General features: G+C 26.9%; 3 protein-coding genes across 7 annotated transcripts; 2 read left to right on the top strand and 1 right to left on the bottom strand.

The window, feature by feature from the left end:
- Positions 1-186: 186 nt before the first annotated feature.
- On the top strand, positions 187-2524 carry LOC126878057 (serine/threonine-protein phosphatase PGAM5, mitochondrial-like). 2 transcript variants are annotated; one of them, XM_050640463.1, is made up of 5 exons: positions 187-629; positions 943-1130; positions 1244-1458; positions 1533-1663; positions 1819-2524. In XM_050640463.1, the coding sequence occupies exons 1-5, from the start codon at positions 466-468 to the stop codon at positions 1967-1969; spliced, it is 849 nt and encodes a 282-aa protein (XP_050496420.1). In that variant the 5' UTR covers positions 187-465; the 3' UTR covers positions 1970-2524. The 2 variants fall into 2 exon arrangements, with proteins under 2 accessions (XP_050496420.1, XP_050496421.1); XM_050640464.1 differs by lacking the exon at positions 187-629 and adding an exon at positions 636-859.
- Positions 2252-14981, bottom strand: LOC126878056 (nuclear speckle splicing regulatory protein 1). Of its 4 annotated transcripts, none has more exons than XM_050640459.1 (3): positions 14919-14981; positions 3703-3922; positions 2252-3622 (listed from the first exon to the last, which is right to left on the bottom strand). In XM_050640459.1, the coding sequence occupies exons 2-3, from the start codon at positions 3726-3728 to the stop codon at positions 2503-2505; spliced, it is 1146 nt and encodes a 381-aa protein (XP_050496416.1). In that variant the 5' UTR covers positions 3729-3922; positions 14919-14981; the 3' UTR covers positions 2252-2502. The 4 variants fall into 4 exon arrangements, with proteins under 4 accessions (XP_050496416.1, XP_050496417.1, XP_050496419.1 ...); XM_050640460.1 differs by lacking the exon at positions 14919-14981 and adding an exon at positions 4316-4419; XM_050640462.1 differs by lacking the exon at positions 14919-14981 and adding an exon at positions 4190-4285.
- On the top strand, positions 4511-13776 carry LOC126878047 (carboxypeptidase D-like). The gene is made up of 15 exons (XM_050640434.1): positions 4511-5121; positions 5216-5460; positions 5548-5703; positions 5784-5959; positions 6035-6182; positions 6264-6358; positions 7988-8490; positions 8615-9091; positions 9170-9438; positions 9880-10057; positions 10150-10535; positions 10692-10833; positions 10920-12399; positions 12486-12662; positions 12881-13776. The coding sequence occupies exons 1-15, from the start codon at positions 4663-4665 to the stop codon at positions 13015-13017; spliced, it is 5028 nt and encodes a 1675-aa protein (XP_050496391.1). The 5' UTR covers positions 4511-4662; the 3' UTR covers positions 13018-13776.
- Positions 14982-15000: the final 19 nt, after the last annotated feature.

Here is a 15000-nt window from a genome sequence, read left to right as displayed (position 1 = left end):
AATATACATATATATGTATGTATTATATATGTATATCCGCGAATCTTATATGGAATAAAAATAGTTAAATTATATTTCAATTATTAAATTCATGTTAAAATATAATTTGTACCTAATATGAACTTCAACAGTGAGTCGTTTTTATAAAAAAGAGGGAAATTGATTTAAGTGCCAAAGGAATCATTTCAAATTTCCCGGACAAGAAGTAATGATTTTAAGCGGCAGTAAGCGGTTACTATTCAAATAATTTTCAAAGTATGGGAAAATTCTCCAATTTTATCTTTCTGATTTCATCACTGATATTGAAATAACATTTAACTTATCTCGCCTCTTAACAAAACATTCTCTTTTTATAACTATTATAAAAGAAGGTATATAGATAGCGATCGCGTAAATACGTTCTACAGATGAGCAGTATTGGTTTAAATCGTTAAAAAAATTTAGTCGCTGCAATTTACTACAATAATGCCTATACGTTTAAATTTTAAAAAATGGATCGGTGGATTTGTTGCAATAGGTGGTGCAGCTCTTTTTTATCCAAATGAAAACGATCATACTCAATCATCAGAAAAACAATCTTGGATAATACCTCCGTCATCCTGGGGCAGATGGGATCATAATTGGGATAGGTTATATTCTTTACTGCTATTGTATTTATTTATAAAAATATTATTGATTCTACAAATTAATAATTATATATAATTAAGGCCCTCTTTCGTTCCTTTTTCTTACGTCAAATTAAATAAATATCACAAATAAAATTCCTGTACTAAATATACTTTGTATACATGTATATTGCTAAAATAAATATTATTCCAGTATTTGTAAATTTTCATCTACTTCATATTCATTGGATAGTGTAAAACATTTTTTTTTCTTTGTTTAGAATTTATTTCTACTATTTAAAAGTTCAATTTATAATTTGTTTGTGTCTATTTGTAGACGACATTCAGAATGGCTAGCAAATGTAGCTAAATTAAACAATGAAAGTGATAAAGAGTCACGTATAAAGAGATCTATTACAAACGACAAACAACAATCAAATGTTAGACATCACATAATTTTAATCCGTCATGGGCAATATAATACAAATGGTAAAACGGATTTAGATCGAACACTTACAACTCTTGGTTGGTATCTCTCATGTTATTTATGTATTATTATGTCATATATATTAATATTTTATAATTTTATAAATATATTAAGTTTTGTCATTTACTGTGTAAAAATATACGTTACAAAGGCAGACAACAGGCTGAAGCAACAGGAAAGAGATTACAGGAATTAGGATTACCATACTCCATGATTATACAATCAACAATAGTCAGAGCTAAAGAAACTGCTAAAATTATAAAAAAATATCTTAACGATATAACTGTTAAGGAAGATTCTGTTCTTAGTGAAGGTATGCCAATTGCACCTGATCCACCAATTGATATTTGGAACTCTGAAGTCGTTGTAAGTATACTATGTTATTATGGGAATTTTTATTTTTTTTCTATTATATTATAATATTATGTAATATATTTTAGGTTTATGAAGATGGACCTAGAATAGAAGCTGCATTTAGAAAATATTTTCATCGTCCAGAACCCAGCCAGGAAAAGGATTCATATGTTATTCTTGTTTGCCATGCAAACGTTATTAGATATTTTGTATGCCGGTAACTATTCATAAAAAATGATATTCGCGTAATAGTAACGTGTTTGTTGCCCAGTCTGAAAATACCGTGCAATCGGACTTTTAGAGCAAAATCGCGGGCTAGGTAGCGAACGTATTAATACACAGAATTAAATGCTTCTTTATTATGTGTTTCAGAGCATTGCAATTTCCACCTGAGGGTTGGTTGCGTTTAAGTCTAAATCATGGAAGTATTACATGGGTATCTATTCGATCTAATGGGAGAGTAACACTAAGAAATTTAGGTGATAGTGGACATATGGAGCCACAGCTTATTTCATCTTATTGAAACTGAATGATATAACTTATACCTTTGTTTAATAATGAAATATTTAAGTTATGCAATTTATAATAAGTAATATAGGAACAAAATATTTTTGATTATTCATTTGTGAAATAACTAATATTATAACTTCATCATAAAAAATTTTTGCAAGCATTTATTAAATATCAAAAATTAAGTTTAATGTTTGAAATAATTTGAAAATTAAGAAAAATATTTATGTTTTCATTACTGTATGTTAATATTGTAGAATTTAAAGAGGTATATTATAATTATAATGTGCCATCATTTGTTTCTATGTATAGAAATTTATATTTTGTAATATTGAAAAGACAGACGTTTTTCCGGAATACAGTGTATCATTAATGCAATTTCTATACAATTTTATATTACAAATGCTATATTAAAAAAATGTTATCATACATATAGTGTAATCGTTTTCCTAAACAAAAGATTGCTGAAATTACTTAGTACTTAAACACACAGATATATAGACAAACAATTCCTTCCTTGTACACACACTTTATAGTTACATTAAATTATACAACTGATAACCTCATAGATTTTCTAGCATAATATCTTTGCAATGCTGCTTCAAATACAGGCCCAACTGTTCTTTTTTCCCAAATCTTAGATCTCTCTCTTTTCTCTGCTTCTATTTTTTCTTTTGCACTAATACTTATTTTTTCAATTTCATCATTTTTACTATTTTCTAATATTTTTTCCACATCCTTTGAATTTATGGGATTTTCTATTTTGGTCTCATTACAACTTTTTTCAAGTTTAGCACTTTCAGTTTGTTGTTTTTGTTTTTTAACATCAGGTTCCTCTATTCTTTCAGATTCCCTTTCAACATTTTTACGTTTTTCAGGTACAGGAGTTTTTACTTTATTTTCCATTTTCTGTTGAATTTCAGTATCTGTATCACTATCTTCTTCTATTTTTCTTTGCCTATATTGTCTATTCTTTTTTATTTCTTTATTTTTTACCTGATCTTTGTTGTGATTGATATTTATTTCTTTATTTATATCCTCTAAATTGTTATCTAAATTAGTTTTATTATCATTGGTATCATTCTTAACTCCAGATTCCTCTGAAGATTGAACAACAGTCTGTTCATACAAATGTCTATAAAATCCTGAAATATCTTGTTGCTTTTTAACATCTGCAATAGCTTCTAATTTATCCATTTTATTTTCCTCTTCTTCCATTTTCTTAAATTCTTCTAATTTTGCTCTATAAGCAGAAGTAACAAAACTTTCTTTGTCTGCATACATTTCTCCCTCTGCTTCGCGTTCTTTCTGAACCATTCTTTCTATTCTATATTCCTGTTCTTTTTTTCTTCGCTCTGCAGCTTTTAAAAGATTTTGAATATACCTTGGTTTCTTTCTTTCATCTTTTGCAGTTTTGGACTGATCTTTTGTCCTTTCCATGTCATCATATACTTCATCATATTGAAATATTGTTGGGTCTTCTTTTAAAGCCTTTTGCATATTTAATCTTACTTGCCTTTTTATTTTATTTTTTTCTCCCTCTGCCTGAAGAGCCTTTTTAACCCAATCTGTACCATCTTCCTCATCCGAATCATTATTATCGCCAAATATGTTGTTTACCTTCGGGGCAATACGTTGTTGCTTTTTAGGTAAAATTAAACCATACCTAAAATTTTTTGTAATAGTGAATGACCTTTTATTTTTCTATTTTCTTTAATTGGTTATTAATATTTTTACACAACTTACTGTTTTTCTTCTTTGCTGTTAGACATGTTTCGAAATATTATTCACTGAAGTCATACAAATTTTTATCTACTATTACATAAAATAATTGTGTACATTTTGTAAGCAATCGAATAAAATTCGTAGATGTAAGATCATAACCTCTCTTTGACAATATTTTTCGAAATAATTTTTAGTGAAATTACAATGTTTCTAATATTGAAACAAAGTTTTATCGTTATATCTAACAAAAGATAAGAAATAAGAAACTTAGAATATTTGAAATAAACTAATATGCATTTGACTTTCCCTTATCAATTATTTATTCAATATTGTCTTTAGAATTTAATTTGAATTATACCAAGATATCTTTAAACTAAGATTTCATATAAATTAGTTATAAACATCTTTTTACTGCCAACTCAAAATTATATATACATATACATATATATTTAAGAATATCATTAGTAATTTATGAACTATTTCAACTATATATATTATGTATACATACATATGTACGTAAGTACTTAATATCACAAAGGAAAAGGAAGAGAAAAATTATTCTTATCAAAAATTTTTATCCATGTACAGTATGTTATATACATACAAATAAAACGTTTCTTACTATGTTACTTACACATATACAAGAATTCATTTTTCTTTCATTAAAATTTCTGTGATTTTTTACGAGAAATTGTTATAGAAATTTAAAAAATAATACAGATGTTACACATGTAATATATATATATATATATAGAGAGAGAATAATTGACCAATAAATATTTTTATTCTCAATGAAAAATTATACATATACATATATCTATATCATTCCTAGTAATCCTCTACCCTACTCTGCCCACGCTCGCACTTGTGGACGTCATCAGTACTTTTATGCTATATTGACACCGACATCGTGAATTGTGTAGAATGTTTCGTTAAAGTCAAAAAAGCTTGTTATATTCTTACGCTAATAAATATTTAAATATGGTACACGCACGTATTATCTATAACATCGTGTTACTTTTTTTCTTAATTATTGGAATTATTAATGGTTTTGTGATAAATTCTGACAACAAATTAGATGAGGATTTTGTCATCCCACATTACACAAATTATGAAGAGCTTCAACAGTTGTTTAATTCATTGGTTCTAAAATATCCAAATTTGGCAAGAGTGTTTTCCATAGGAAAATCCGTGGAAGGCAGAGATTTGTTAGTTATTGAAATTTCTGAAAATGTTAAGGAACGAAAACTGTGTGAACCGATGGTGAAATATGTTGCTAATATGCATGGTGATGAAACTGTTGGTAGAGAATTATTAGTATATCTTGCTCAATATCTTTTGAAGAATTATGGGAAAGATGAAAGAATTACAAAATTAGTGAATAATACTGATATCTATCTTATGCCGTCAATGAATCCTGATGGCTTTGAAAAATCAGCGGTAATGTTTCTATTTTTTGTTATTATTTCCCTTTATGATTTAAGTTAATTTAAATCCATGCATATATTGGTCTAATGTTCTTTTGAACTTTTAGGAAGGAAACTGTGACTCGAGAAAAGATTTTTCTGGTCGTGAAAATGCAAATCATGTTGATTTAAATAGGAATTTTCCAGATCAGTTTAATAGAAGAACTAATTATCTCCAACAAGGTGGCACTATATTAGATGGACGTCAGAATGAAACAGTAGCCATGATGACTTGGATTGCTACAGAACCATTTGTATTATCAGGAAATCTTCATGGAGGTGCTGTTGTAGCAAGTTATCCTTATGATTCTGGGTAATATAATAATAAATGCAATTATAAAATAAATTATGAAATTTTACTTATTATTTTATAAAAGTTATATATTGTATTGATTTTTAGCATTCAAGGATCTTGTTGTATTGAAAGTAAAAGTCCAGATGATGAGTTATTCAAATATTTAGCACATACATATGCAGATAATCATCCACAAATGCGTACAGGTACAGCATGCAGTTCTGATGTTTTTCAGGGTGGTGTTACCAATGGTGCATATTGGTGAGCATATATATCTGAATTATTTGTTTTTGGAAAGTATTATTTGTGAAGAAAATATTATTAAACTTTATCTGTTTTAGGTATGAAGTTGTTGGAGGGATGCAAGACTTCAATTATGCTCGCTCCAATGCACTTGAGATAACATTTGAACTTAGTTGTTGTAAATATCCATATGCCTCAGAAATGCCAGAACATTGGAGATTAAATAAGGAATCTCTTATAAAATATCTCGAGCAAGCCCATATTGGAGTAACAGGTCTTTAAATATTCATTAAGTATAATTATTTATTAATAACGATGGTATATATTAATTTATATTTTATAATTTTAGGTCTTGTAAGAGATATAAATGGGCAACCAATAGAAGGAGCAACTATCATTGTGCATGGAATAAATCATAATGTATCCACTACACCTCATGGAGAATATTGGCGTTTGTTACTGCCTGGAACATATAACATTCATGCAGAAGCATGGGCGTGAGTATATATAACGTTGTTACAAAACTAGTATTTTGTTTAGTAAGGTTTGATCTATATATCAACTTTTTATGATTTTAGATATCATCCAAGTGAACAAATAAATGTGACAGTAAAATCGGATGAACCAACTATTGTCAATTTCACTTTAACACAGGATACTTATGATGATCAAGGTAATCAGGATGCTCCTTTTGTTCATACACTCCCACTTCCTAATCAGAATTTTGCACTGTATAAACTAATACCATCTTATGATGATATGAATTACTAGTTATATTTACATATACGTAATTAAAGAATTTTCTTGTCTTTTATTTGTTTTCTCATAAAACTGAAAATGAAACGAAATTATTGTTTTTTATATTTACATATGAATTTATTATTTGTTTCATGAATTAGTTTTATCATCATTATTTTCATTTTACAGCACTGATATGATTATATCACAAGAGTATGTGATACTGCCATTTCTATACATTTTATTATCGTTTATGTCCTTAATATAAGCAAATATAAAAAAGATACACACAAGGTATGGAGAAAAAGATAAAGAAACTTTCTGATTTGCACAAAAATAATTATTTACAGTGAAAGTTATTTACTTATGAACTAATTGGAGCATAAACATATGTTAAACATAAATTTTTTAATCATTTTTATTATTTTTATGTTTACGTTTATTTGTTATATTATTTTTTATTTGTTTTTTAAATTTATTTGTCCTGTTTTGTATCTAAGGAAAGATATTTTAAATGCAAAAGTTTGTTAAATGAAAAAGAATGTAATAAGTTTATAATTTTAAACAATTGGTCTAAATACTTTGTAGATGTACAATTGGATCATATATGAATTGTGAGAACTAAGCATTACTGCACATCAAAAACATATCTTCTTGTAACACTCACATTTTTGAGGTGAATAACTTTTATGTTATCGAACAAATAGCAAATCGTGATTTATTTTTTGTTTGAATGCTCTCTTTTATATTAGTGAACAATTACAAGAACAAATAACATAACAAATAAAGTTTTTAAAAATAATTATAAAAATATTTTGTAGTATCTCTTCCTTAAATTTCATGTGTTCATTTAAATGTTCATTTAAAGATCTGTATTATGAAAATCAGATTAAACTTTATAAACAAGAAAAACTATACACTAAAAATAGAAGGTTTATTTCATTAAATGTAAAGAATATGTTAATCTCATTTTTATGAAGTAAATGAGATACATATATAAGAAAATATGTATGAATTATAAAAAATATATCCAAAGATTTTTAGTATGAAACGTAAATATCTTTAGGTAATTTTATTAATATTAACAAAAATATGTAAAACACTGAGAGATGTTTATGATCATATTTGTAATTTGATGTATAGCATAATATAATCAAATTGAATGTATAATGTCTAAAAAATTAAAAAATAAAATACTATATTTGTTTCAAACAGTGAGTTAGTTTTCTCAAATGTTTTCCAGCCTTTTCCTATATTTTTTATCCATCAAGTAGTGATACATCTTGAATATTATTATAATATATTATTTATTATTTCTTTGGTTTTTTGTGTTCTCTATACCTTGTGTTGTGTTGTAAATGTTGTAATAGTTGCATATTTTTTAAATTTTTAGTTTCATGTTTTTCATGATTTATTTTTGTCTTTTTAATGCATATGAAAAGTTTATTAAAGAAGATATATTTACATATGTACTTTTTGTTGAACTATTAATTTTTTTATTTAAGACATTTATTCTTACAATACGATAGTTTTAATTGTTTTGTAATATTATGTTAATTTGTAGGAAAATTAAAGTCAGATGAAGTTGAGGAATTTATTAGACCTACTGACAAATATGGTTTTCTCCATAATACGGAATTCAAACATCATAATTACATAGCAATGGAAAAATTCTTGAAAGAATTAAATTTGAATTACCCAAATATCACAAGGCTTTATAGTATAGGAGAGTCTGTTAAAGGACGTCAGTTATATGTTATGGAAATAACAGAAAATCCTGGTAAACATAGCCAAAATAAACCTGAAGTAAAATATATAGGAAACATGCATGGGAATGAAGTTGTTGGCAGAGAAATTTTACTAATGCTGTTGAAGTTCCTTTGTGAAAATTTTGGAACTGACAAAAGAGTTACGAAAATATTAAAGAGTGTCAGACTACATGTAATGCCAAGCATGAATCCAGATGGTTATGAAATTTCTAGAGAAGAAAATATATATGAAGGAAGAACAAACGCTAAAAATGTTGATCTCAACAGAAATTTTCCTGATCAATATGAAACAAATAATGTATGGATTTCCACTTTTTTATTGTTTCACTTTTGACGGATTTAGCACATTTTATATTTATATCTATTAAATGTTTATTGATTCTATAAATTTAGATTACTAGTTATATTTTTATATTTTACAGTATAATAAAGAACCAGAACCTGAGACGAAAGCAGTAATGAATTGGATTGCAAGTATTCCATTTGTACTTTCTGCTAATTTTCATGGAGGAGCATTAGTGGCAAATTATCCATATGATAATAAACCAGAATACATGTATGATAATGAAAATCTAAGTCCGGATGATAAAGTTTTCAAAGCTTTAGCATTAGCATATTCAAATGCTCATCCTCGTATGCATCTTGGAGAACCATGTCCTTCATTTTTAAATGGACGATTAAACACAGTACAAAATGTATTAGAGAAAAGCTTTCCAAATGGTATAACCAATGGGGCTGCTTGGTATTCTGTTAATGGAGGCATGCAAGATTATAATTACGTTCATAGCAATGATTTTGAAATTACGATAGAAGTAGGATGTACAAAATTTCCAAATGCAACTGAATTACCAGAGTATTGGTTACAAAATAGAGAACCTCTCCTACGTTTAATTGAAATGGTATTTATGTATTAATATGTATAGCATGTTATAAAAATAATTATTTCTTTCATTATACTTATACATTTTTTTTTATAGTCTCATAAAGGAATACATGGAGTAATACGTTCATCAATTGGAAATCCTATACCTCATGCTAAAATATCTATAGAAGGAATTAAACATGATATCTATGCAGCCAATGATGGAGATTATTGGCGTCTTTTAGTCCCAGGCAAATACAATGTTACAGCCAGTGCAGTAGGGTATGAATCTCAAACGCAAATTGCAGTGGTATCAGATGATGTTAATATTGGAGAAGGAGTAGTATTGGATTTCTCATTAATGCGAGATGATCCTCAACACTGGTATAACTATATAACATATAATTTTATGATTTTCTTAAGACTAGAAAGTACTTTAATATAATTCTTATAAGCATTGCAATTTCCAGAATTATGATACTTATATGTTGTTGAATGTTAAAAAGGATTGTTTTTGATAAGGAGTTATAAAAATTTCATTTTAGGAAGAAATTTAAAAACTTCACGGAAGTAAATATTTTAATATATTATAAAATATATTTCGACTATAATAAAGTAAATTACAATTATATTTTAATAGAAGCAGAACTGATTATTAGAATGCTTTATTGTATAATCATTTTATGTGTTTCCTTATCATCAAGTATTTTAATGAATAGATCTTTTTTAATTACATATTAATTTTTTCATGCTTAATATAAAAACAAATTTTTGTTTCTTAATTTGGTATATATTCGTATTTTATGTAATAATTTTCTATTTCAGGTCATCTGCTTATGATTTTCGGTTAATGACAAACTTAGACAATATTTATTTAACAAATGTCGAGTTAAGTGATAAATTTAATCAATTAGAAAATGATCAACCAAACATTGCAGAATTTCAAGCTCAAGGGGAGTCATTAATCAGTGTAGATATTCGTTCTTTAAAAGTTACACATAATGTGAGCATATCATTTAAAAAATATATAGCCATTTATTCCAAATTTTACGTTTTACGATTATAAAAAAATAGTTACAAATTTATTAATTATAGATGGGTGCACCAGAAGAAAATAAATATCATATTGGTTTAATTGGGGGTCTATTTGCATCTCAACCAATTGGTAGAGAAATGCTGTTACGATTAGCAACTCATATACTGAAAGGAAATCAAATTGGAGATCCCCCTATAGAAAGAATATTGAAAAACTCTGTATTACATTTTGTACCCTACATAGATCCAGGTTTTGATAATATAGTACCAAATGCTCAAGAGTGTAATCCTATTGTAGATGATGAAATAGGCAAAAGGCTATTGCTACAAAATAATAATGCTACATCAGATAAATTAAACATGATTACTAATGCATTTAAAACAATGTTATCTAATGAAAAATATGATGTAATAATAATATTAGGAAGTGGAGCACTTGAAGTCAGGTAACGAAAATTTAAGTTACTGATATAATATACTAATATATAGTATAATAAAATATATTTACGTATTTATTATTTTTTTTTTGTTATATTATATGATTCAAACTTAAAATAGTATAACATAATTTAAGATAATAATACCTTATATTCTTATTTTAGTTATACAGATGATAGCTTGAATGTGTATAAAACTCTGGCCAAAAATTATGAACATTCAATACAGAAAGAAACTTGCAGTTTTATTAACAATGATGTTAAAAAAGTACAGAGTTATATTCAAAATCAGTATAAAATACCAACAGTAAGTAATATATTTATTAATATATAAAATCATTTCTAGTTTATATTATTTGTATATTAATCTGTTACAATCTGTTATACTTGTAGATAAGTATCAACATGGCTTGTTGTAAATATCCACTTCCAGGATCTATTCCAACTATTTGGCGTGAAAATTTATTGCCCTTGAAGCAACTTATTCAGGGTCTGACAACTGGTGTTCGAGCAGTGGTAACAGATATTGACGATGCTCCCTTAAGGGAAACTGTAGTTAAGATTGGAAATAGTTACCATGTTTCTAAAAACATGGCTTATTTTAAAATTATTCTTCTTCCTGGTGAATATTCGTTAACATTTGTTTGTGAAGGTTATATAGAACAGTCTATTAAAGTCCATGTAGATGATAAAAATATAACTGATCTTCACATTAAATTGACGAAACGTCATGTAGAAAAAGCAAAACACCAAAAATACGATAACGATCAAGAGACAAATGTTGTAAATCAAGTTTTGATCGATCTGAACAATAAATATTCACAATTATCAACTTTACATATTATTGGTAAATCACAAACGGGCACTCGAATAATATGTTTAGAAATTGGAACTGAAGGTAATTACAAACGCATTGGTCGACCATCTATAGCCTTTGTGGCTGGTATTTCAAATGGTGCACCTGTAACATCTAAAATTTTACTTGATTTTGCGACCTATTTACTAGATCGTTATCGGAAAGACACTAGAATTACAAATTATTTAGATAAATTTACGATATACATTGCACCGGATTTATCTCAAAATTCTAATGATAATCAAACTTGTGATTCATTCATTGTGGACAATTTACAATTTCCTATCAATGATAGACTAAGCACTGAGGCAAGTACACTAATTAATTGGTTCAAAAACATTAATGCTGTATTAGCAATAAATTTAAATATTGGTTCGCAACATATTGAAATTCCATTTGCGGGAAAGTATGGAAAAATATTTGAACAGATATATAACACCGATGATAATGATGTATTGCAAGATTTAGCATCATTATATACTAAACATAAGATGAACATGACTTTTAAAAATCCAGAATGTGATCACGATTTAAATATAGATTCTAATGGAATTATTCATGCTGGCATGGGTATAAGTGGAAAAAGAAAACATTCTTTAATGGATTATCTTTATTTAAATACGAGTACTTTGATGCTTGATGTATATGTTACTTGTTGCAACACTGATGATTCAAGAAATATATGGGAAGATAATAAGGCTAGTTTATTAATGATGATAGAAAAGCTTAATGAAGGAGTAAAAGGATTTGTCCTTAATGAGAACAATGAGCCAATTGAAAATGCTATTTTATCATACAATAAATCAGTGCATCATGTTAAAAGTGGAATAAATGGAGCTTACTGGTTTTTATTCAAACCTGGTGCTCATATTATAAGTGCTAGCGCATCTGGATATATTCAACAGACTAAATTGTTTATAACATCAGATGTACATAGTGTTTCGCATTTGATATTCAAATTAAAATATGATGACAACTTTCTTGGGATGCCTAGAATTGTTTTTATAGTTCTTATAAGTAAGATAATCAATATTTTTATAATATATATAACACATAAGTTATAACGTATTATTAGAATATAATTTTAAATCATATTTTTGCAGCCACTGTATGTTTGGGAATTATTGCATGTTCTATTTTTATTTGTGCTAATTGTAAATCTTCCAAAAATTTAAAAAAAAATAATTGGAATGGATATGCGTTTAGTCTTTTAAAAGATGGAACAAGCTTTTTTGATGATGATGAAAAAGAAATTGAAATATTTAGAAGACCATTGAATGGTAAGTATAATAACAAAGTGATGCATATAAAAGTCTTTTAAATATTTATTTTTTAAATATTTGTAAAAATTTAGAAGGCAACTATTTGCAGTTTCTCTTAATATGTAGAATGACAGAGTTTTGAAATATCTATTACAAATTATTAATACAGGATCGTATTATATTTTTATTACGATTAATTATATGATTATTTGTATGGTTATTTCATGTTTTTTTAGGACATATGCAACCAAACGAAGTTACAAAACCATATTTTGATGACGATAATATTTCAAGTTCTGAGGATGCTAGTGACTTAGAATTTATCAGGCCAGGCAAAGAATGGGAAGAAGAGACAAATAAAGAACATAGATAATACAATATTAATTTTTAAATGAGATGTTTTGTTATTACATTTAAATTATATATGAAAGTATAAAAACTGAACAAATAATTACTAACAGAGAAGAAAAGAATAACAATCCTAAAATGGCAACACGTACTTTTGTTTAACTTAAATGTTGAATCAATTATACTTACTAAATGATAAAATGATTTTTTCAAAAAATACTGTTCTCTGGAATAGTCAATCTTGATCAAGATAAAAAATAATAAAAACAATAAAATCATTTTATGTAGAAAAACTGTCGTACTTAAAGTAATATAAGGATAAAGCAGGATATATATAATTAAACATCTATATATTTAACAATATAATGAACTTTGTTCCGAAAAAAAAGGTATGTGTCTGAAAAACTTTAGCTAACATTTTGCATTCTATATTTTTATATATAACATAAGATTAATATTTTATATATGAATATGAATTATACACATTCCAAAGTGCTTATTTTGTATGTTATCTATGTGTGATCTTAAAATTTAATATAATAAAATGATGTAAATTTTTTAATACATATATGAAACAAGGATTTTTATGCATAATATCACATTTAAAAAAAAATCATAATATTAAGTTCATAAATGTGTGGAACATTTTACGTATTTTTACAGAATCTTTGAAATATGAAAAATATGTTTATAAAGATATTTATTATAATGACATGTACTTTATACAAGAATTTGAATAAAAATATATCACCTACTGATATAACTAAAATTTTATTTCAAGTTATGTGGGTATATTAATTTGTTTAACAAGAATGAAGTTATTGGTATATGACTACATATATGTGTTGTAATTTATAATATTATTGACGTAATATATTTATAATTCTAATATATCTAAAAGATCTAGTAAGTAATATGACAAAAATAATATTTATATATATAAATCTTATTTACAATAGATGATATATACAATCAATTTTATATTTATTTGTTTTTGATATTCAATATATATATGTTTTTGCCATTATCTGGGTGTCTGGCGTCTATATATATAAAGTACAAAAGTACTTTTATGTTTGTTCGCTTATAACTTTAAAGCTAATAAATCGATTTGAATCGGATTTGGATCGTTCGGTAGAGAATGTCCCAAAAGTGGTATAGTCAAAATGGCATTTTATTTATTATCTCAAAATACTAAAAGATTCAGAACAAATAAACTGCACATTGCTAGTGACGCGACGGTGAGAGACGGCCCGAAGAGACCGATTATGATTCTTCGGTTGTGCTTGAAATATACACATACACATACGCGCGCGCGCGCGCGCGCACACACACACACACACACACACACACACACACACACACACACACACACACACACACACACACACACACACACACACACACACACACACACACACACACACACACACACACACACACAAAAATGAATACCAAAAAAAGCATTGTACATAAAGAAATATTATAAAATTATTAAATATGTAATTTTCTTCAAACGATTGCTATCTACTTCCTTTTCGTTTTAACTTATTCTTTATTATTTCTATACTATTTACTATTCTGTACTCTATTTAATATTAAAATCTATCTAAAAATTCAATTATTAAGGACATACATCCGGTCAAAGACCATCAGTTAGTATGTATGTGTATATATACACATACATACATACACGAACACGCGCGTGCGCGTGCGCGCGCGCACACACACACACATATTGTAAAGCATTGAAGTCAGTACATTTCAAACTGTTAATTAGGTTAGGATGATGCAAGTTTTGTATTCGAAGACTAATTATTTATACATGAGGTTTACTTCTTTTTTTACATATGGTTTATAGTTAAAATAAATAAATTACTTTTACGACAAACAGTTCAAATATTATCACATTAAACTGTTTCTTACAACATGATATTAAAGATTGAGTAGAAGCATCGGAGATCGGAGATAACAGAAAATTTAGACAACGTCACAATGTGAACGCTCT

The sequence above is a fragment of the Bombus huntii genome, chromosome 2, assembly GCF_024542735.1.
Source record: "Bombus huntii isolate Logan2020A chromosome 2, iyBomHunt1.1, whole genome shotgun sequence".
Taxonomy (NCBI): domain Eukaryota; kingdom Metazoa; phylum Arthropoda; class Insecta; order Hymenoptera; family Apidae; genus Bombus; species Bombus huntii.
Note: the sequence above shows the minus strand (reverse complement) of the source record. Positions and strands in the feature narration are given on the sequence as shown.